We start from the raw sequence: 21,342 nt of genomic DNA on the forward strand, positions 1-21,342 counted from the left end.
ATTTCTATTTCATCAACGCTTTCTTCCTTATTTGTTTGCGTTTTCAAAAAGTTCGAATACAAATTTAAATCACGATTATTTAAAATCAACTGGTAAGAATAAAAAAAAAATCGAATGGAAAGGCATTTTAATTGTGATCAATCACATATTTTTTCTCGAAAACATGTTAACTTCCCTTAAACCAGCAGCGGTCGGGAATTTTTTTTAAATCATTTTCTCAAAATATTTTTTGTTAGTAGATATTACCCATTGGCAAAATGCCAAAAAAACCAAATCACATTTTTTCTAGCATCGTATAGCATAAGGTTTCCAGAGTTTTTCCCGGACGTTATTTCAAAATTTTCAAATCCGGGCAATATCCGGGCAAATTTGGCTAAATCCATAGAATTATTTTATAAAAATCAGGAAAAAAAAAACACTTGAAAAATATTATTTTTTATCAAAGCACACCAGTAGTTTTAAATCTTATTTTAGTCTTTAAAAAAATGGTCAATGTTATTTATTGATTTATTTATTTATTAACTTATTTTATCGTTTATGAATATTTAGATAACATTTTCTTCAACTCAAACATTAAAAATTTTAATAACTTATTTTGTGTTTTTTGTTAGATTTACTTTTTTTTAAATTTTAAAAGCTATTTCTCAGAAATATTTAGTTTTTGAAAGTTGAAAGTTCTGTATAGAATTGAAATGCATACAACACGTCAACACCACATTACATTGTAGGAACTTATATCGACGCATTACAAAGTTCTTTTCCAGAAGGATACATACACTACGATTCGCTTAGCACGGAACAGTGTTGTTTTAAAGAATCGGTTGAAAATGTAACAAGTTATTCCAATTTTCGTAACACAAAATTGTTTGAATGGTGACTATGGGTTAAGCAAAGGTTATAGCGTAGATTAAGAATAACATATTTGGTGATAGAACTCTACTGCAACAACGTTGTCCCATAGCCCCCTCCCCCTCTAAGGGAGGACACTGCTTAATTTGCTCAATTTTTTACTATAATATTTTGCACACTTACACCTTTGCTATTTGGAAACATTTCTGCATTGTTACTTTTTGATGGAGTTGAATAACGGGAGTTGTTGGGAAAACAATTCTAAAACCTTGTTTTTTGGCACACTGTTACCTCGCACGACGGTACCAACACTTTTATTCATATTCGTTTAGGTTTCATTCGAAAAAAAGAATCTATAAGCAGATTTTAGGATTTATTTCCTTATTAAAGCTTTCTACTCAGGGCTGGATTAAGCCATCGGGGGGCCCTGTGAATTGATGGTTTCATATATTGTGTACCATCCCAGAGAATACATAATATTTTTAACATACCAAAAAACTTTAAATAAGTTCAGTATATTGCCTTCTACTTCCCACCACCTGCGATAGCGGTAGTTTCTGGTACGTATCTTCAAACAATAATTGTTAATACATCACAAGAAAACATTGTAGAAGAGTTAATGAACTTATCGAAAATGAAAACTATGATTAGAGCTGTTAAAACCAAAATTCAATTCCCAATTTATTTAATAGCTCTATCATTAACTTAAATTCGTTAGTTTGGAAAAATTCCAAGATAGACATTAAAATGTTTTTCATTTCATCAGTGATGTCTTGTTATGTCCTATATCGAAAGCTACAGATATAAAAGTACAAGAGTATGATATAAAACCTAACATCAGATTTTAGAATCACAATTCAGTGTCTCTTTATTTATTAAAATCATATTTTCAAATCAAGCTTAGAGAAACAAATTACAAATGAAATCCAAATACAAAATTAAGAAACTTGAAATTTGCCAACGAAATTTTTGGTACCTATGTTTGATTATGTGGTTTTGGGAGATTTTGCAAATGTGCACAAATTTCTTCATTGAATTTTTAGTGAAGCAAACTATGGGATGGCCCGATTGCCAGAATATTCTTAAAACAAGTTCGTATTTTTCACGATGTATTCCCATTATTTAAAGAAATAGCAAAATCAAATTGGACTCAATTTCTTGAGCTAGCTTTATCTAAATTAATTTTTTTTATTCAATAAAAACAAACGCAGCTGACGTGTTTTAAAATTTTTTTTTTCATTTTCTTCTGGATTTCTTTTTCGATAAATCACTGAATTCTGCTTAGATTTCTTTGAATTTTATAAATTTGTTTTGTCAATTTTGTCCTGATTTACACAGCTTGCATAAATACGGAAAAAAATCTGCAATGTTTACAGTAGGTGGCTCTTTAACTTAAACAAGAGTGAAACTATTCGAGATTTAATTTCACGACAGCCCCATTACTTGTTATATTTGATGTTTTAATTACGATTTTTTGTTTCTATTTACATTTATAAAGTCTGCTTCATTTAATATTGGAACAAATTCTTTTGCTCATTGTGGCGCTCCTAGTGGACGGATTTGGAAACTTTTTTCACCCACGTGTCGGGAAATTCATTACCTTTCATCATGTATTTATGTCATAACACCAAACGATAGCATTTTGTAAACAACCGCCATGGAAGCCGAACGGAGAGATCAAATTGTGCACAGTTTTCTTACGAGTACGGGTACGAGAATTTCTTCGAAACAGCAATGAATAATTTTTTTAATTTTTTTTTTATGAAAGAGTAAAGAAAATGCTACATTTGTATGAAAAACAAATAATGAATTCGTTAATAAAGGACTGAACTACACGCAATTGTTTGTGTTCCAATATTAAATGAAGCAGACTTTACATCCGTCGAACTTGGTCAGCACTTGGTCGTACAGCTTTCGAGCACGGATTCTGGCCACATTGTTCTGCTTCAGCGTCCGATTTGGCTGTTTGCTGGCTCGGAATGACCTTATTCCTTCCCGGAGACGAATTCGTCGCACCGTACTGTGAGCGGCCTGGAACTTATTGGCCAAATCGCGGTCTGAAAGATTGGGATTCCTCTTGACGGCCTTGATGACTTTCCCACGCAGTTTCCGGTCGACAGTTCCACTCCGACGCTTCGAATGCGGCTTCCGAGCCGTCGTCAATGTTTCCTTGTACTGCTTGATAACACGCCATACGGTATTTCTGGGCATTTTAAGCTGTTTAGCTAGCTTCGATGCCGACAACAATGGATTTTCAAGAAAACTGTGCACAATTTGATCTCTCCGTTCGGATTCCATGGCGGTTGTTTACAAAATGCTATCGTTTGGTGTTATGACATAAACACATGGTGAAAGGTAATGAATTTCCCGACACGTGGATGAAAAAAGTTTCCGAATCCGTCCACTAGGAGCGCCACAATGAGCAAAAGAATTTGTTCCAATATTAAATGAAGCAGACTTTATATACTTAGTTTTCTAGAACTTAAACCGATATGATTTAAGTAATGTTTTTAATACATTTTTTTCCCTCGGGGGTCAACGAGTCGGGAATCAGGGGCAATTTCCCCCATTGCCCCCCTTCAATCCGGCCTTGCTAAAACTCTTTCAGCTCTTATTTGATTTTCTTATACCTTTAATGTACTGCCTTTGTTTTTTTTATTCTTGCTGCCTCTACAACCACGCTCAGCCCTGGAGTTTGTTTTGATTGGATTGTATGAGCCTTCTGGCATGTTTCGAGAAAATTATTGTTGCAAATTAATAAATTTAATTTAAAAAACCTGACCTCTTTTTCTTGAACTACGCTAATTCCTGCTAACCACCATAAGACTCTTCTGCAGAATGTCTCAATTATTTGGAAGTACCTTTCTGCGTCAATTTGCCAAGCACTTTTAAAAGAAGAAAGAAAGTGGACTTATCTTGGTAATTATGGTTCGTTTCTGCGATCTTTTATTTCTAGAGTTTGTTTTGATTAAGTCGTATGAGCCACATGACTTGTTTCGAGAAAATCGGTGTTTAAGTTTCGTAACACATTTTTTATTCTAGTATTTAATGTATGGTTCAGAAAGATCTGCAAATTTAGTATGCGATACAAAAACACATGAGAAAAATATGCTACTGTGTTCGTTATGAGCATCAGTTTAATTGTTTGAGCAAACATGCACTTGCGACCTTTTGCATAACACATTTGGCGCTAACGTCGTTTAGAAATTTATTAAATTTTATTCAAAAACTTGATCCTATTTGTAACTTACTTCGCAATTTCCTGTTCAGTTACCGAATTTAATTCTAGCGGTAGCAGGAAGCAGCAGTGACATGTGGGAGTGCCCGGTCAGAGGCTTGCGGAACCGGGCTACTTGAGACTGTTCTTAAGAAAGCATTCTTGAACGTTGATTGTACACCGCTGGTTACTATCAGGTGCCTCCGATAAACCCAGGGAGTGCGGAAACACATCAAAAGTTTTATTTTATTTTGGCTGCCTCTATAGTGAAAAAAATCTAAGGTAAACATTTGCTCAACCTTAAAGTGATGTTTATTTAACTTACCAGCAATAAATTTGAAACATCGTTTGCACTGATAAAGCTAAGAACAACTCTTACGAATGATTCCCGATTGCTACTTTTAATTTTCCGGCTCTTGATACTGCACTTTCCACGAAAATGCAAAAGGACCCATAAGCCAACTCGCGGAACTGTTGTTTTGGGAACTTTTGCATGCACGACAATGCAAGGCAACGCAAAAGGACTTTAAAACCAAATCGCACTCAAAAATAAGAAAGTCATTATACGTCTTAAATTCTAATCTTAATGTTAAAGTTATTTATTGATGGAATGAAACCAAATTTCTATCTAACATAGAATACGTGTTTATCAATCGTTTGCAGTCAATAACTAACTTTTGTTTATAATGGTTCTTACGACCTAATCAAAACAAACTCTAGATTTGTGTTTATCGTTATGTTTGTGTTCATTTTACGCCCGAAGACTTACAAAATCTCCTTGACCTATAATTTTGGTGGTGGGATTCGATCCCTGGAACTCTGGTTTATAAGCCAGACACGTTAGCCATTAAGCTAAACGACCACCCTGTCTCTACTTTCTACTCCACTGGAGTAATCTCCTCGCCGTCTCTGCAGCAACCCAAAATCGTTTGATAGCATAAACCACTGTCACGAGCTATTTCTGTTTAACTTTTTGGACAATCTGCTATAAGCAATTTCTGCAAAAAGGCAAAACGTCGCCAAAAACAACACAATGAACTGCACAAAACGTCTTTAAAATCAAATTGCATTCGAAAATGTGGAAGCAAAATGTGGTAGGAGCAGTTATATTGTACTGGCAAAACGGGTTCTATTAGTCATTTATGTGATAGCAAATACAAATTTAGTGATCTACCAAATTTAACTGATTAGTTCCATTGTTTTTTTAAGTTTAAATGATTTGAATAAATTAATTTAAATGTCTTCTAATAAAACAAAATATTTTTATAAGAAAACTGCAACACTTTATTTATAAATTAAATGTTTTCAACGTTTTTTCTATAAGTAAAATAGGTAATTTTTATATAAAAATTGTATTTTCAATAATTCAAATCTCTACTAGTTCCACCGATTTCCCCGCTAATTTCAAATGGAAATGGTTCTGCTAATTATCAAAAATAATCACAAAAAGGGGGTTGTTGCAAGATGCAACGAAAAGATAGACGGTTTTCCGATTTTATAACGTGTATTACAACTAGCGTTAAAAAATTCCTATCGTGAGAGATTATAATTATAAAATGATATAAGTATTTCGTTATTTTGTTGTTGTGCATATTGTTGTTGTTTTTTTACATGAATATTTTTTGTAAATATTGATTATTTTAACTGTAGATATGATAGACTTACGTTTAGTGTCCCTTCAGTGTATCGTTACAGGATCGGATGTGGGAATACTGTAACAAGTTTTTAGGTTAGGTTTTTGGTTAACACTTTTTGTACTTCACCTTTGTTACCTGTTTCTTGAGTGTTTGGTACTTATTTTTAATATTAGACGCTTAAGGCACTCTTCTCTTTTTTGTTTCCAGAACAGCAGCTGTAGCACAAATATCAAATTTTAATCTTATCTAGTCTAAACTGTGATTGCATATATCAAGCATTGCATGTATCTACTAACCTACGCTTACTATCCGTACTATTAGTTTGTAAGGATTACCACCGTACTATTAGATGTAAGATTCACAATAACCGCAATAGGCTTCACTTATTGCAAACTAGAACGTACTATTAGCTTTATTATATTATAAATTAGTAATAATTATCGAATTCTCGGGCGAACACGTTTTTTCAGTCGATAGTTTTCAGTTCACTGTTTTTCTATCCGCTATCACTGACGTTTCGTGCGGACAAGGTGTGATACAGCGGTACCTACCGTCGCTGTGGTTGAGTGTGTTGGTGCGGCGCGACCCAGTGCGAAAAAACGGTTTAACACATGGTTGCGACACTCCCCCGCAGTACTTCGAGGTTACTGCTCCGAAGTACTCACGTTTGCACCGACGTCCAACACCGCGATCTTCACGGCTGGTCTCTCAAGAACTCCAGTTGCAGTCTGCACCAGTGCACGACGAACCTGTCCATCCTTGGACCGGATTGCATGTACCACCCGACCTTTCGGCCAGCAGTTCCTTGGCAGTGTCTCGTCCACGATGATAACGATGTCTCCTTCCTCAATCGGCTTGGCACGGTTAAACCATTTTGTCCTTCGTGTGAGTGTGGGCAGGTATTCCTCTACCCAACGCCGCCAGAACCGGTTGGCGTAGACCTGCGACATTCTCCAGGTGTGCTTCAGAGCGTAGCTGCTGTCGTCATATGCGATCGGGGGCTTTGAACCGTCTGACGACCCGATCAAAAGGTGATTCGGAGTGAGCGCTTGCGATAGCTCGTCGTCTAGCGGTAGTTCGGTTAGTGGTCGAGAATTAACGGTAAGCTCGATCTCCGTAAGCGTGTTCCGAAATATCTCGTCTGTGGGTGTGCGGGTGAGTTGTAGGTGCTTGAGGGATTTCTTCACGGACTGAACTAGGCGTTCCCAGGCTCCGCCGAAGTGTGGTGACGCCGGAGGGTTGAACGTCCATTTCGTATCAGTGGTGACGAAGTGTTCCATCAACTTGTCCTGGTTCACTTGCTGCAGGGCTTCCTTCAGTTCGCGGCTGGCTCCGATGAAGTTGGTGCCTCGATCGCTGATGATCTGAACCGGGGCACCTCTCCTGGCGATGAAGTTTCGTATGGCGAGAATGCATGAGTCGGTGGTGAGGCTGTGTGCGACTTCGAGGTGTACTGCTCGCACAGTTAGACAGGTTATGAGTACACCCCATCGTTTCTCGGTCCTCCTACCGATAACTACGTGCATCGGTCCGAAGTAGTCGATACCAACGTAGGAAAATGGACGGCAAAATGGCTGTAGGCGTCCAACCGATAGGCCAGACATCTCGGGGGCTTCTGGTTTCGCTCGAAGAATCTTGCAGTGCTGGCATCGGTCACGGACACGGTTATAGACCGATTTCAATGCCGGAACGTAGAATCTGCGGCGGATTTCGTTGAGCGTTGATTCATGTGGCAGAACTTTTGATGAACGCTGGCTATGATAAGGTCCGTAACCAGATGTCGCTTCGGAAGCAGTATCGGATGCTTCGTGCATTCCTCCACATGCGCACATTCGTCGATCCGACCATTCATTCGCAGCAAACCATCTTCGGCTAGGAACGGACTCAGCTTGTACAGCGAGCTACGCTTCGGCAACACGTTCTTCCACGACACCGGCTTCGGCTTCTGCAGCAGAGCTTTCTCCTCGGCGAACTCAGCATCTTGCACCGATATGAGGATGAACATCTCCGCTTTTCTCAGCTCCTCTTGCGTTAGCGGTCCAGTAATGATGGGCTCCTTCGACCGCCCCCGACGTAGATTCGACGGAAATCGTTGAATGAAGGCAACGTGTCGAAGAAGACGGTTCCATCTCGAAAAATCTTCCCACCGGAATAGAGCGCGTTCGACGGAATGGTGCTGCACATGCGCCCGTATCTCCTCTGCGGTATGATCGAACTTGGACTCGATGACTGGCCATCCCTCTTTCGGTCCCCACAGGAACTCCGGAGCACGGAACCAGCGACTGCTAGGAGAAAGATCCGGGAGATTCTGCCACTTTGTTGCATCGTCAGCGACGTTCAGCTTCGTCGGAACCCAGTTCCATTCCGATGATTCCGTCAACTCCAACATTTCACTGATCCGTACCGCAACAAACTGATGATATTTCCGGTGATCGGAATTCAGCCAACTGAGGACGTTGCGTGAATCCGTCCAGAAGAATCTTTGCGTAGGCTTCAGCTTGTGCGTCTCCATGGCGTCGTTCGCTAGACGGGCACCGATGACTGCTGCCTGTAGTTCTAGTCTGGGAATCGACACGAATCGTAGTGGAGCTACTCTAGTCTTCGCACGGATGAGCGCACACTCAACCTCTCCATCCTCTTCGAACCGCAGATAGGCGACTGCAGCGAAGCCGTTCTCCGACGCATCCACAAACACATGCAGCTGAATCGAATTCCGCTCGCTTATGCTCGTCTTCGATCGGTAACACCTTGGCACGCTGACCGATTCCACTTGCGGGAGGACGCGCAACCAGGTCTGCCATTTCTCGAACTGCTCACTTTTGATGGACTCTTCCCAGCCTACAACACTTCGCCAAATCTCCTGCAACAGTATCTTCAGGAACATTAAGAAGTGCGCCAGTAGTCCCAGCGGATCGTAGATGGTCATCAGCGTGCTTAAGATCTGCCTTTTCGTTGGAACGATGTCACCTTGCAGCAGCTCGGCGTTGACTCTCGGAGGAATTTTGTAGGTAAACGTATCAGTCGCTGTACACCACCACATGCCAAGAACCTTCTCCGTGGCCATCTCGCCCGAAAGATTCAAACTCTTCTCCCCGGGACTCGCATCCAACTCCTGCAGCACTCGATTCGAATTTGATAGCCAGTTCCGGATCTCAAAGCCCGCTTCTGCGTGGACGTGCCGGACATCTTTCGCCAACTTTATCGCCTCTTCTTCCGTCTCTACGCTTGACAGCATATCGTCGACGTAGTGCTCCTTCACGATTGCTTCTACCGCTCGTGGAAACTCATCCTGGAACCGCTCCGCGTTGTAGTTCTTCACGTACTGCGCAGTACTTGGTGAACACGTCGCTCCGAAGGTCATCACTTTCGTAACGTAGACGTCTGGGCTGCGATCTTGCTCGCCGTCCCGCCATAGGAATCTCAAGCACTGTTGATCGAACCAGTTCATCAAGATCTGCAGAAACATCTCCCGAATGTCGCCGGTGATGGCTATACGGAACTCCCGGAAACGTTGTAGAACGAAGACCAAAGAGGTGAGATGATCAGGTCCCGTTAATAGAAATGAATTCAGGCAGAGTCCTAAGACTTTAGCTGCTGCGTCCCAAACCAAGCGCATCTTTTTCGGTTTATTTGGGTTGACAACCGGAAAGATTGGGAGATACCAAACCCGATCGAATTTCTCGGCTAACTGGTTCTTCGTCAGCTTCTCGATGTACCCGGCTCGTTCGTAATCCCGAATCTTCTCCTTCACCGCTTCAGCCAACGCCGGGTCCCGCTGCATTCGCTTCTCCAAACAGATCAGCCGTCTCATCGCCATCGGTTTGCTGTCCGGCAGTCGAACATCGTCACACCGCCAAAGCAGTCCGGTTTCCATTCGCTTGCCCTTCACACGCGTCAACGATTTCAGCAACTGCTCCGCTCGCTCGTCGTCCTTCGATAAGAGAGGTTTAACGGAACTCATTACTCCCGTGCTGTCTAGGGACATGTACGTTTTCACCATGTTATGAAGATCCGCGTCACTTTGCTCGCAGCACGAACACACGTGAATACTGTGGTGCGCTGTGAAGTTCGTCGTTGGATGAGATGTCGTAGAGCATGGTCCGAACACTATCCATCCTAGGCGTGTTCTAGCGGCAATCGGTTCGTCTTTGCCACCTTCCCTGCTGTCCAACGCCTGACCCAAACGGCAGTTATCTATACCGATGAGTATCCGCGGCCGAACGTTGTGATAAGAATCCGCTGATACGCCGTCCAGGTGCTCATACTCGGATGCTAGCTTTGCCATCTTCAACGTCTGCTGCGGTAGCGACAGATTCTCCACCGTGTGGACTTTCGACAGTCGGTATTTCTCTCCACCGCGCGTTCCGGAAATGTCCAGAGGTAACATCACGGACTTCATCTCCTGTCGTTGATGATCTCCCGTCCAGCCTAGGCACAACGGATACGACTCTCCGTCCAGCTCCAACTCGTCTAGTAAGCTGTGCTCCATCAGCGTCGCCGATGAGCCTTCGTCCAAAAATACGACAGTGCGAACGAGCTTGCCTCGTCCGTGTAGGATGACTGGAACGTAGCGGAAGAGAATCTTGCTGACGTAACTGACGTGAGTGTTGCACTGTTCGACAGGTGTTTCTGCCGCGCCTTGGGAATTCACCGTTGAGGAATTTTCTGCTCGCTGGTATCTGGAATCATCATGTAGCAGCTCATGATGCATGTATGAACAGCCGTTTCTTCCGCAAGCTTGCTTCACTGCGCACGCTCCGAAATGCTTCGCCAGACACTTCCGGCACAACTTGTTCTGCTTCTGCGCTGCCCATCTTGCCCCGATATCCAGGTCTTGAAACTTCCTGCATGATCCCACACTGCTACATCCTCCTTGGCAAATGACACACTGTTTCGACGCTGCTGGCTTCGTTGTATTTCTGGGGTACGTCGTAGAGGCCGTCGATCCTGCCGCCGCTTGACTGGAGCTGGATTGGAGGTGAACATGAACTTCCTCCTTCCGTATACGCTTCTCAGGCTTGCTAGCGTACGCACTGATCGTTGATGGAATCGTTACCACGCATGCCGCTTCCACGAGTATCTCCAACCATTTGCTGAAGTCATCGAGTGTCACCGCCTGTAACGTTGAACGATGTTTCGCCCAGTCGAGCTTCACGGTTGATGGTAGTCTTTCGACGAGCTCTTGAAGAAGTGCCACGTTGCACAAGTGCTCGTTTAGTCCACTTGCCACGATCGTCGCACACATGTTCTGGACTGCAACACCGAAATCGATCAGAGTTCCTAACTTCTCCGTCTTCGGCGATGGCATTTCCCGAATCTTGCAGACTAGCGAGTGGACGATAACTTCCGGCCGCCCGTACAGCGTTTTTAACGTCCTAATGACACCTGCAAGTCCCGCTGGATGCAGTAACCGGCTTCGAACGGTCTCGAGGGCTCTCCCCTTCAGGCTACGCTGGAGTCGAAGAAGGTTTTCTTCGTCGCTGAAACCGCACATCCTGGTACTGCTTTCGTACGTCGAAATAAAAAGAGGCCACTCTTCCGGATTGCCCGAAAACGTAGGCAGCTCTTTCGTCACTGCGTGCCGCGCGGCCAGTTGACTTCGGCTGAGCTCGTTGGGATCGGAATCGGATACGTTTGATCGACTTCTGTTGATTTCCATCGCCCGAATTCGCTCCTCAAGAGTCCTCGTTTGCTGATCCTGCTTCTTCGACATCTCCGCGAGCTGCTTTCCCATTTTCTCCATCGCCATTTTCACTTCATTCGATGACCGGTTGTTCGTTCCTCCTACAGTCGTCGAATTTGCAGACGGTGGAGCGGTCGGAATGCTCAACTCCTCGCGAATTTCTCTCTCTCTGGCTTCCATACGACGATCAAACTGGATCTTGAGATCTGTCACCACAGACTCCAACTGACGATCCTTTTCTGTAAGCAGCGCCTGGTACGTACGCTGCTGTTCTTCAAACTTTGCCTGCATCTGGTCCAACTTCTTCTGGAATTCGCTGAGTTGTTTAGCTTGCTCTTGTTCGCCCGTCAATTTTGGACCCGTTCCATTTCCTGCAGGATTGATGTTGACCGATGAGATTTGATCTGTCCGTTTTGCCACGCACGCTGAACAACTCCAATCTACCTCCTCGATGTCTTCATTCACACCCACGCACTTGAAATGGAACCACGATCCACAATCGTCGCAGCTAACCATCCGACTATCGTCCGGATCCCGGCACATACCACAACTCACACTTGGCTTCTTTGGCGCCATAATTCCAGCTTCCCCGATCACCATAAACGAATTTTTTAAAATGTTGCAAGATGCAACGAAAAGATAGACGGTTTTCCGATTTTATAACGTGTATTACAACTAGCGTTAAAAAATTCCTATCGTGAGAGATTATAATTATAAAATGATATAAGTATTTCGTTATTTTGTTGTTGTGCATATTGTTGTTGTTTTTTTACATGAATATTTTTTGTAAATATTGATTATTTTAACTGTAGATATGATAGACTTACGTTTAGTGTCCCTTCAGTGTATCGTTACAGGATCGGATGTGGGAATACTGTAACAAGTTTTTAGGTTAGGTTTTTGGTTAACACTTTTTGTACTTCACCTTTGTTACCTGTTTCTTGAGTGTTTGGTACTTATTTTTAATATTAGACGCTTAAGGCACTCTTCTCTTTTTTGTTTCCAGAACAGCAGCTGTAGCACAAATATCAAATTTTAATCTTATCTAGTCTAAACTGTGATTGCATATATCAAGCATTGCATGTATCTACTAACCTACGCTTACTATCCGTACTATTAGTTTGTAAGGATTACCACCGTACTATTAGATGTAAGATTCACAATAACCGCAATAGGCTTCACTTATTGCAAACTAGAACGTACTATTAGCTTTATTATATTATAAATTAGTAATAATTATCGAATTCTCGGGCGAACACGTTTTTTCAGTCGATAGTTTTCAGTTCACTGTTTTTCTATCCGCTATCACTGACGTTTCGTGCGGACAAGGTGTGATACAGCGGTACCTACCGTCGCTGTGGTTGAGTGTGTTGGTGCGGCGCGACCCAGTGCGAAAAAACGGTTTAACACATGGTTGCGACAGGGGTGTTGCGAAAATGTGCACTTTCCGATCGAGGAGCCTTCCAAAATTGTCAATAAAATACACTAAATGCTTCCTATAGCGCTTCAGGAACTTTTAAACCCATCATTATGTATGAGACAATTGTAGATCGTAGCTTTTTGCAACTTTGTTTCAAAGACAGCGAACCTTTTTATCCAATATACAACGTGTTAGGTTAAAAAAACTGGTTTTTCATGAGTTTTTTTTTTTTACTTTGACTGTAACTCCTGAGGGTGATGTGATAGAACTTTGAAATATTCAACAAACTTATGTATTTTGATCAGATAAACAACTTTGTCGAAAACATCAAAGCCCTAATTTGAAAAACAAAAAAAGTTAGCATTTTTGTCTCGCTATCGGTGGCCCCCCGGCAAAAGTTTTGATACTAGGATATGCTCCATGTAAAACTGAACAATGATGCTGAAGACATCAAATGTCTATTTCTTCATCCCTGGGCGCTATTAATTTCGTACAGCTAGATTGATGTTCTGCACCACTGTGCAGTGCACAGTGGTTTATAACTCGAAAAACGTGATCATGGGCTTTTTGAAAGCTTAAATGTCAAAATAGCTTTATGGTCTTTTCTACAATGCTTCATCATTTTAAAATGCGCATATTTTGTTGTACATTTTTTTCTGATCAAGATAGATTTTAAGATGATACTGAAAAACTGAAATTTGCCAATCTTACACCTTCCAGCTAACTTATACTGGTAATAAAACCTCATGCATACGAATGAAGCTATATGTCCATAAAAGTTGAAAAATTGCCCTTTCTAATGCATATATTTTAGTTTTAATATGTTTGATACTTTTAGAGATATTGAACAATGAAAACATGTCATTTTTAAACGAAATCTTCCAAACAGTACCATTAAACTTCAAAATAGTAACTTGAAACCTTTAATGAAGTTGTGTAGTTTTACAATTGTCACAACTCTCTCATACAAAGTTTGTCTCAAAACTCGCTTCGAAATAAGTTAAACGAATTTCTCGTTTTTTGAGGATAGTTTTTGAAAAATGTCTTCAAACATGTTGTTTCAAAAGATAGAGCTTTGATGTCTTCAATTAAGTTTCTTAAAATTTGATGATCTACAACTTTTTTGAAGACGTCATTGTGGTAAAATGATAAATACAAAAAATAGAAAAATTATCCACTGATAGGTGAATTGATCAGGAAAAAATGTACAATTGTAAAATTGTAGAACATACCATAAAGCTTTGTTGACAATTAGACCTTCAAAAAGCCCATGATAACGTTTTTCGAGTTTTAAACCGCTGTGCAGTGTATTCGAAAATTTGTAATGAAAATTCCTGTTAGTATAGACTTATGATTCGTACAATAACCGTCTACTCGATATGATGTACCTACAGCTTAATCGTTTCATCCGGTTACGTATGATTCACTCTCATTATCAGTGGCAGCCTTTCGTCAAATGTTTAGATGGTTAAGAAAAAAAAATCGGATCGGAACTGTTTGTTCCCGCTTCTTACTGCACACATTGTATTCCTTCTTGGGGAAGAAACGCTCCAACGAAAACAATAAAACTGTTCCAATTTAATTGCCTCCCTATTACAATTATCTCACAAACGAGGCTGTTGTGGCTGTGATGGGTGGTGACTGGCAGCCCGTTTCGTGGGAGAGATAAATGGAAAAGCCAGTGAATGAAGTTTGCCGGGTGTCGTGTTGAAGTTTACGATGCCAAATCTTGCCAAACAAAAATCTAAGGCAGATCAAAGGTTGCCAGCCAGCGTTGCTGCTACGCTATAATTCACCATCAATCGTCAGCATTTCGAGGCGGCCACCCGGGCGGGCGGTCGGAATTGCGAGAAACGATTCGGTGAAACGAGTTCACAAGATCAGCACCGCCAGCTGGGTGTTCGCGGGATTTTTTTTGAAACAGAATACACAAAATCCGTCAAACGAATTCTTTTCTTCTCTTCTCCAAAATAGAGTCGTCGTTTGCTGTTCCGATGTTAATAGGACCAAGGGGTGTTTTCGTTGGAAACCTTTCGAAATCCAAAACTTTCCTGGTTAGTTTGAGGAGTGAAATTTTGGTGAATGCCAAAAGATGTTCCGCGTTTTTTCTCTTTCTTTTGGTTCTTCCCGTTTGCTGAATTAATTTTATCATTTGATACTTTAGTCTATAGAGCTCCAAAGCTTTAAAATACAACCATATCGCACTGATATACATACAAGCATAACATAGGTAATTGGATATGCTGTCGAGGGAAGTGGCCCAGTCGCTCTTCTTGGCTAGTTGGTTGCTGGTCATTGAATCAACGAGGTTTAGCGATGTTGTTAATAGCATGATAATATGGGCCTAGTTAGTTGTACATGGCGCGCGTAGGGAATTAGCCAAACATCGATATGCAAGCTGTTTTACGCGAATGTTTAGTGTAAGCTCTAATCGATTTGAAATTGGGTGTGGGTGGGTAGTGCGAAATATCCTAAGAATTGCAAACGGAAATTTGGAAAATGTTAATGTTTGATCATGATTTCAGATCCATTTTCGCTTTGAATAAACTTATTCGCAATTTTTCTTTTCAGGAAAGTTTATTTGGAACGGTTACATTTTGAAACTAAACAGAAATCAACTTTACTTAGATTTTGATAAAGGAGGATTGATTTTTATTTCGGGTAACAATTCTACTGATCATAAACACTGATTTGATCCTGATCCTGATACTAGAAATTGAATATCGACTTAGTCTTGATCCTGGACCCTGGATCCTGATCCCACAATTCATCATCAATCATGATGTCTGATCATTAGCCTTGCCCATGATCATGGATCCTGATCCCAGACGTTCTGTCCTGACCCTGACTATGAATTTTGACACTTAATCCTGATCCTGAATCCTTGGTTTCAATTTCGAATCCTCATCGTAGATGTTGAACCAACATTTAAATCCAAACCCACAACTAATGCTCTATATAATTATTTTTTAGATAAAATGCAAATAAAACCCGATATAGAAAATAAAATGTCAGTTGAATGGAAAAATGTATAGGAAAATTTAAATTATAAACTCATTTCTTTCCAAGATCGCTCATTAGTTTATTCTTTTGTAAATTACTTGATACCAAATAAAAGAAAATTAGAAATGTACATGTTGGTAGTTTGAAAATTGAAATCAGTAATTTGTGAAATATGTGGCTCCATAGATGATAATATGCATCGTTTAAAATCATGTAAAAATGCTAATTCAGTTTGGAAATGGTGCGAAAGTATAATAAAAAATCGTCTAAAATTAAAAATCAATGACATTGAAAATATCTTACAAAAAGTTATTCCAAACAATTGTAAAAAACTTAAGGCAGCATTATGGTTGGTAACGAAAGCGATTTCATACAATTTGAGGGTGGCCGATCCTAGTTAGTATGTTTTTAAAAGAGAATTGAGGGAAGTGAGGTAAAATAATAGAAAGCAATTCAAAACGGAGTTTGGTGTGTTTTCAAATATTTGTTGACCAAGTTTTGAGCATGGCAGTTAGATATGAGTTAGGATAGGCTAGTTAGTTTACCATGCAATGTAAAAACACGATTTTTAGCTTTAAATAAATAATTTAAACAAAAACAAACTTATTCGAAATTTTTTATTTCCATCAACAAAATAAGTTTTTTTATGACTTAGTGACAACAATAAATAAAAAAAACTTTATAGTATTCACTAGAGATGTACCGAATATTAGGTCGGCCGAATACCACCCAAAGCCCTTAAAAGCAGAATATTCGGCTAACCGAATATTTGAGCTACAGGGTGTTCAATAAGTTCGAATACACTTTTTTAGCAAATGGTGTGGTAAAGCCGTTCATAATTGTATAGAAATTGGAAGCACGCGCACTCTCAGTTTGACTTTGAACTTCCATAACTTTTTATTCTGATGATATTTTTTGATCAAATTTTCTGCGTAAGGCAGATTAACTATCACACTGTTATATCACAAAATTTGAGCTTTCTAAAAATTGTGTGGCCTTAGATACAGCAATTCTACGAAAATCGGGCTTTTTGAACTTTTACCATTCCAACTGCATTATCTTAAAAACTACGCTATGCTTTTTATTGAAATTTGGCAGATAGATTGTTGAAATATAGAGTTAGCATGTCTGCAGTTTTTGAAAAGTTCAATCGATGGCATCAAAAGTTACGCGAGGTACATTATCTCAGGCATGAACCTGAAAATGCAATTTCTATAGAATTTTGGACGCCATTCGTTTCGCCTCCCAATTCATGGGAGCTTTTCATCAAAATGCCCTCTAGCCTAAAATTTCAACACCTATCAAGCTTTCTCCTATTGGCGCACTAATGCCTGTTTATCCACCTTTCTCTCATATTTCTATAAAAATAAAATTCTCTCTAGCTTTCATTCAGCCGAGCATGCCACTTAAAATTAGAATCATAAAAATTATGGCGATTAAAATCATATATAATAGAAAAGATAACAAGGTTGGAGGAGGAATGCTCAACGTTATGTAGCGATTTCTTTCATTCAATGAGTTTCATTTCGTTCGCAGCTATTTTGGAGTAAAGCCATTTTCTTGGCATTTTAAGCCAATTCTGACAAATCCGAAAAGTTGAGCAAAACAAAGTCAGCTTTAAAGCTATCAAACTCAACAACTTTGGAGATGGTTTGTGTTCCAAAGGTTCTTTAAGAGGTTCCCTTATTATCTGAACTGCACCGCTATGAAAAAATCGTTTGAAAACCGAATATTAAGAAGAATATTTTACAAACACAAGCTAAACTATCAGTGAACAAGCGTAGATCAATTCCTAATATGGCTATTAATAAGTGTTAACAGAAAGTTTTGATCAACCATGAAAGATGTGGACTCCGATAGTGAAGATCTGGTTTTGTTGTATAATTTGACCTTCAATAATTAGAACGGTTATACAAAATCTCACCTGAGAGGAAGGTGTCAAATAATTAAATTTTGTGAAAATCTAAGTGCTGTGGCAATTAAGATGAATGGTGAAGAAAAAAAGGGGATTGAAGCAACATTCGAAATTGACTCAAATTTAGCTTGGTTAGGACAGTGTTTGTTCGTTACGCAGAGAATATTATCGAAAAACATTGCAACAGATATCCCAAGTAACCAAAAGTTCCATAGAATCCCAAGTAACCAAAAGTTCCATAGAATGGTCTAAGCTTACTCAGCCCTGATTGAAGGCTTTATAGCGTTCTACTCAGCTGAAATTTTAAGTTCTTATTGATTCTTTCAAGTTCCATAAACAAAGCTGAGTAGAAGGCTATTCAGCTTCAAATGAAACTTTAAAAAAAATCTTGCAAAAATAAAGCGTTCCAAAGTCGTTTTATACTTTTAATTATGATTATCTTTAATCTTTATTTATTTATTATTTATATTTGTTTCTATTTTCAACAATTTTAAACTTACTTGAAAAATTTTCCTGCATGGAGATTTGAACCTGAACCTGTGGAATGAAAGCTGAGCACGTTACCTTTGAACAATGGCCGTTTTCTGACTCAGTGGTAACATCTATTTGAAATAATTTACGGGTTATCCTTTTAAAAGTAGGCCGGATGAAAAATAGTAAACAATCAGCTTCTAAAAGTAAAAACAAAAGTTGTGAAACGAGGGCTGCCGTACGAAATAAATTATCCTTGCCATCAATTTTGCACACCATGAATTGATAATGTCCGTGTGAGTCGTATCCGCAACATTTAAATTTGAACGTAAGTGCACGAACTGAATTCTTTTTTGTGACAATTGTATCTCATTGTATAAAGTTTATTTGCAGTTCAAAAAAGGAATATACCTACAAAATATGTGAACCGTGAACAAGCCGCTGCAATTTCTGTTAAAATACAATCCAATTTTAAAGAACTGCAGAAACAGAGTCTACAGGAGGAAGTTGTAATTTGTTTTTGGTTTTTTTTAAATATTTTCCTAAATTAAAACACATTTTATGTACATTTTAGATTGGCTGATACCAGAAAACAAAATTTAAGAAAATTATCAAAATTGTTCGATTTTTACGGCAAATCGTCGCATTCAACATGGAAAAATAATGAGCAAAATCGACCCACATTTCCTAAGGATCCATCGACCCGTAGAAATAATCTGCCTTTGATGTTTGTTCGAATGTACTAGGTACTGGATGTGTAGTTAATGTTGCTGTGAGAGTTACATTCATTGAAAAGGGAAATAAGAAGAATCGGAATAACTATGTTTTTACTAATGCGGAAAACGTAAAAAACTATGAAATGTAGTCTGATAGTGAATATTTATATGTGATTCGAATTTATAACGTAATAATATACAATCTCTGATTAATATGCATTTCCCAAATAATTTTAACTTTATTTATGTTTCTCCCTCCACTTATTTTTGTCCAATTCACCATCGATGTAGGAATAAAGCAACTTTTTTTGGGAAAACTTTTGAATGAACATGATAGATCGAACTGTTGCCAATTAAGAAAGGTTCTTTGATGTTCCAAAACTAAAGGGTTTGCGTTTGACAACTCTGGTTCAAGGAAAGCTGGTGCTGAAATTAAACTTTTAATTAGTAAAATATTCTCCTAATATTATTTTCTTATGTACTTACTTATGTAATGTTCTTTCCTCATTCCATTTTTTTCCAATAGCCGGCGACGGTAATAAATTTTCTAAGAGAATGTAAACAAACTATTTGAAAATTTTGACATAACTCAATTCGCATTGAAGTTCCATAGAAGTTCCGCATGGAACCAAAAAGTTCGTAAGAAGTTCAACATGGAACCAAAAAGTTCGTAAGGAGTTCCACATGCAATCAAATAGTTCGCAAGAAGTTCGTAACGAAGCACGATAAGCCGAATTGATATCAGGACATTTTAAGGTAGGTACTTAGAACGCACAAATATGTTATATGCTACTTGTTCAGACTTTTTATGTTCGTTCAGAAGTCCAAATAAAGCACTTAAGGAAAACAGATTTTATTTCTCTCGAGTACCTTTTACTCAGCAAAATGTGAACTTAAAACGTACAAGATTAAGTAGCTATGTGACTTTTGGTTACTTGGGATATTAATAAAAACCAGAAATTCTATAAAAATTTAAACATTTGATAATTTGACTGGTTGAAAATTTGGATAATTTGATTTTGTTTGAATTATGAAATAAGACATACTGTGACGCCGTCTCCTGCAGATTTTGGAATTCAAAATCTAAGAAAAAATTAGGAGACTTTATAAGTTATAAATTCATGGAATATAAATTCGTTGGATTTGCGATGAGTTGCTAGTAGTTCTTGAAACCTTATTTCAAATGTAGAATTAATAAACATTTTAAAATTTGACAGTTTCAAGATGATTTTTTTTAAAGTTGTTATATATTTCAAAATTAGATATTTTAGGAAATTTGAATATTTAGAAATTAAAAAATAAGAAAATTTCAATCGTTTGAAAATTCAATCATTTCGCATTTGTTGAAAAATGTGGAAATTTAAACTTAAAATTTCAATCAAGTCATTTAATTTTTAAAGATTGAATGTCTGTCTTTATTTAAAAACAATTTAGAAATTTTTAATTTTACAAGCAAGAATTTGTTATGGATGTGAAAGAATGGAAAAAGGGTTTAGAATTTAGTAGACATTCTTAAAGTGACCATGTTGAAATGATTATGGAAATTTTTGAACATGGAAGAAAGTTTAGAGTTGCCGAATCATTTGTAATACTTTTGACGAAAATAAAAAAAAAAATGAAAAAATATCATTTTCAATAGAACTATGTAACTTTAAGTTTTTCTATGCGTAGTAATTTCTCCGAAAAATCACTGCCACTGCAAAAAATCTGATCTTGCTGCAATTGAGAGAGAAAACTGATTAATTTCAACAGCATTCTTAGTACAGTGGTGTTATTTAGTAGCATTCTCTGGCCAAAACATTAAAACGAAGAAGAAGAAGAAGAAGAACAGCATTCTGTATTCAACATCACATTTTATAAACCTAACAGCTCTTGAAAGATTTTGGAAATGCTGGATCTACGCCTCGTTATTAGCCGCTTGATCACGGAATGTAAAATTATAGCAATACAATTTATTTCTATTCGCTTTTTGAAAAAAGACTAAAATAACATGAATTCACGAATGCCACAAAGATGGTAAAGTGTCATTAATAAAACCTTGAAAAAAAAACTAAAATTACATCAAACGGATTTGAAAATCACATCTTCGAATTACACTTGTGAAAAATAAGACTACTCGTGTTTTCGATTCCGTTTGTTTTAAGAATTTTTTTGCCGTGAGGATTCAAATTTATGCCAGAGGTCATTTTTCCCATGGACAAAACAGCTGCAACTGTCAAATTTTCTTAGCAAATCTATGATAACGTTCAACTATTACATTCTAAAGACGTAGACCAAAATATATGTTATAACTGGTTAAAACGTTCCGTAAGCTAATGCAGACTTTGCGTTAAATTTTTAAACTCTAATGGCCGGTCAATGATCAAGTAGCACTATTTTAGGGTCCTTCCTACATTGAAGACCGCTTATTAAACGTTGTTTTAAAGTTTTT

At 38.6% G+C, this 21,342-nt stretch overlaps 3 protein-coding genes across 5 annotated transcripts in view; 1 reads left to right on the top strand and 2 right to left on the bottom strand.

Annotated features, from left to right (window-relative positions):
* Window positions 1–21,342, top strand: part of LOC129748338 (activated Cdc42 kinase Ack) — a 70,987-nt gene that overhangs the window by 32,308 nt on the left and 17,337 nt on the right. Inside the window, exon 1 of one of the 3 annotated variants that reach the window (XM_055742903.1) lies at window positions 19,518–19,667. The exons of the other annotated variants lie outside the window; for them this stretch is intronic. The gene's annotated coding sequence lies outside the window, so the exon portion shown is untranslated. Of the gene's footprint in view, window positions 1–19,517; window positions 19,668–21,342 lie in introns of those variants that run through there. 3 annotated transcript variants of the gene reach the window in all.
* Window positions 5,595–7,673, bottom strand: LOC129748343 (uncharacterized). The gene is made up of 2 exons (XM_055742912.1): window positions 5,839–7,673; window positions 5,595–5,778 (listed from the first exon to the last, which is right to left on the bottom strand). The coding sequence occupies exon 1, from the start codon at window positions 7,533–7,535 to the stop codon at window positions 6,348–6,350; it is 1,188 nt and encodes a 395-aa protein (XP_055598887.1). The 5' UTR covers window positions 7,536–7,673; the 3' UTR covers window positions 5,595–5,778; window positions 5,839–6,347.
* On the bottom strand, window positions 7,552–12,754 carry LOC129743240 (uncharacterized). The gene is made up of 3 exons (XM_055735217.1): window positions 12,214–12,754; window positions 7,622–12,078; window positions 7,552–7,575 (listed from the first exon to the last, which is right to left on the bottom strand). The coding sequence occupies exons 2-3, from the start codon at window positions 11,984–11,986 to the stop codon at window positions 7,552–7,554; spliced, it is 4,389 nt and encodes a 1,462-aa protein (XP_055591192.1). The 5' UTR covers window positions 11,987–12,078; window positions 12,214–12,754.

The sequence above is a fragment of the Uranotaenia lowii genome, chromosome 2 (assembly GCF_029784155.1).
Source record: "Uranotaenia lowii strain MFRU-FL chromosome 2, ASM2978415v1, whole genome shotgun sequence".
NCBI classification, from domain to species: Eukaryota; Metazoa; Arthropoda; class Insecta; order Diptera; family Culicidae; genus Uranotaenia; species Uranotaenia lowii.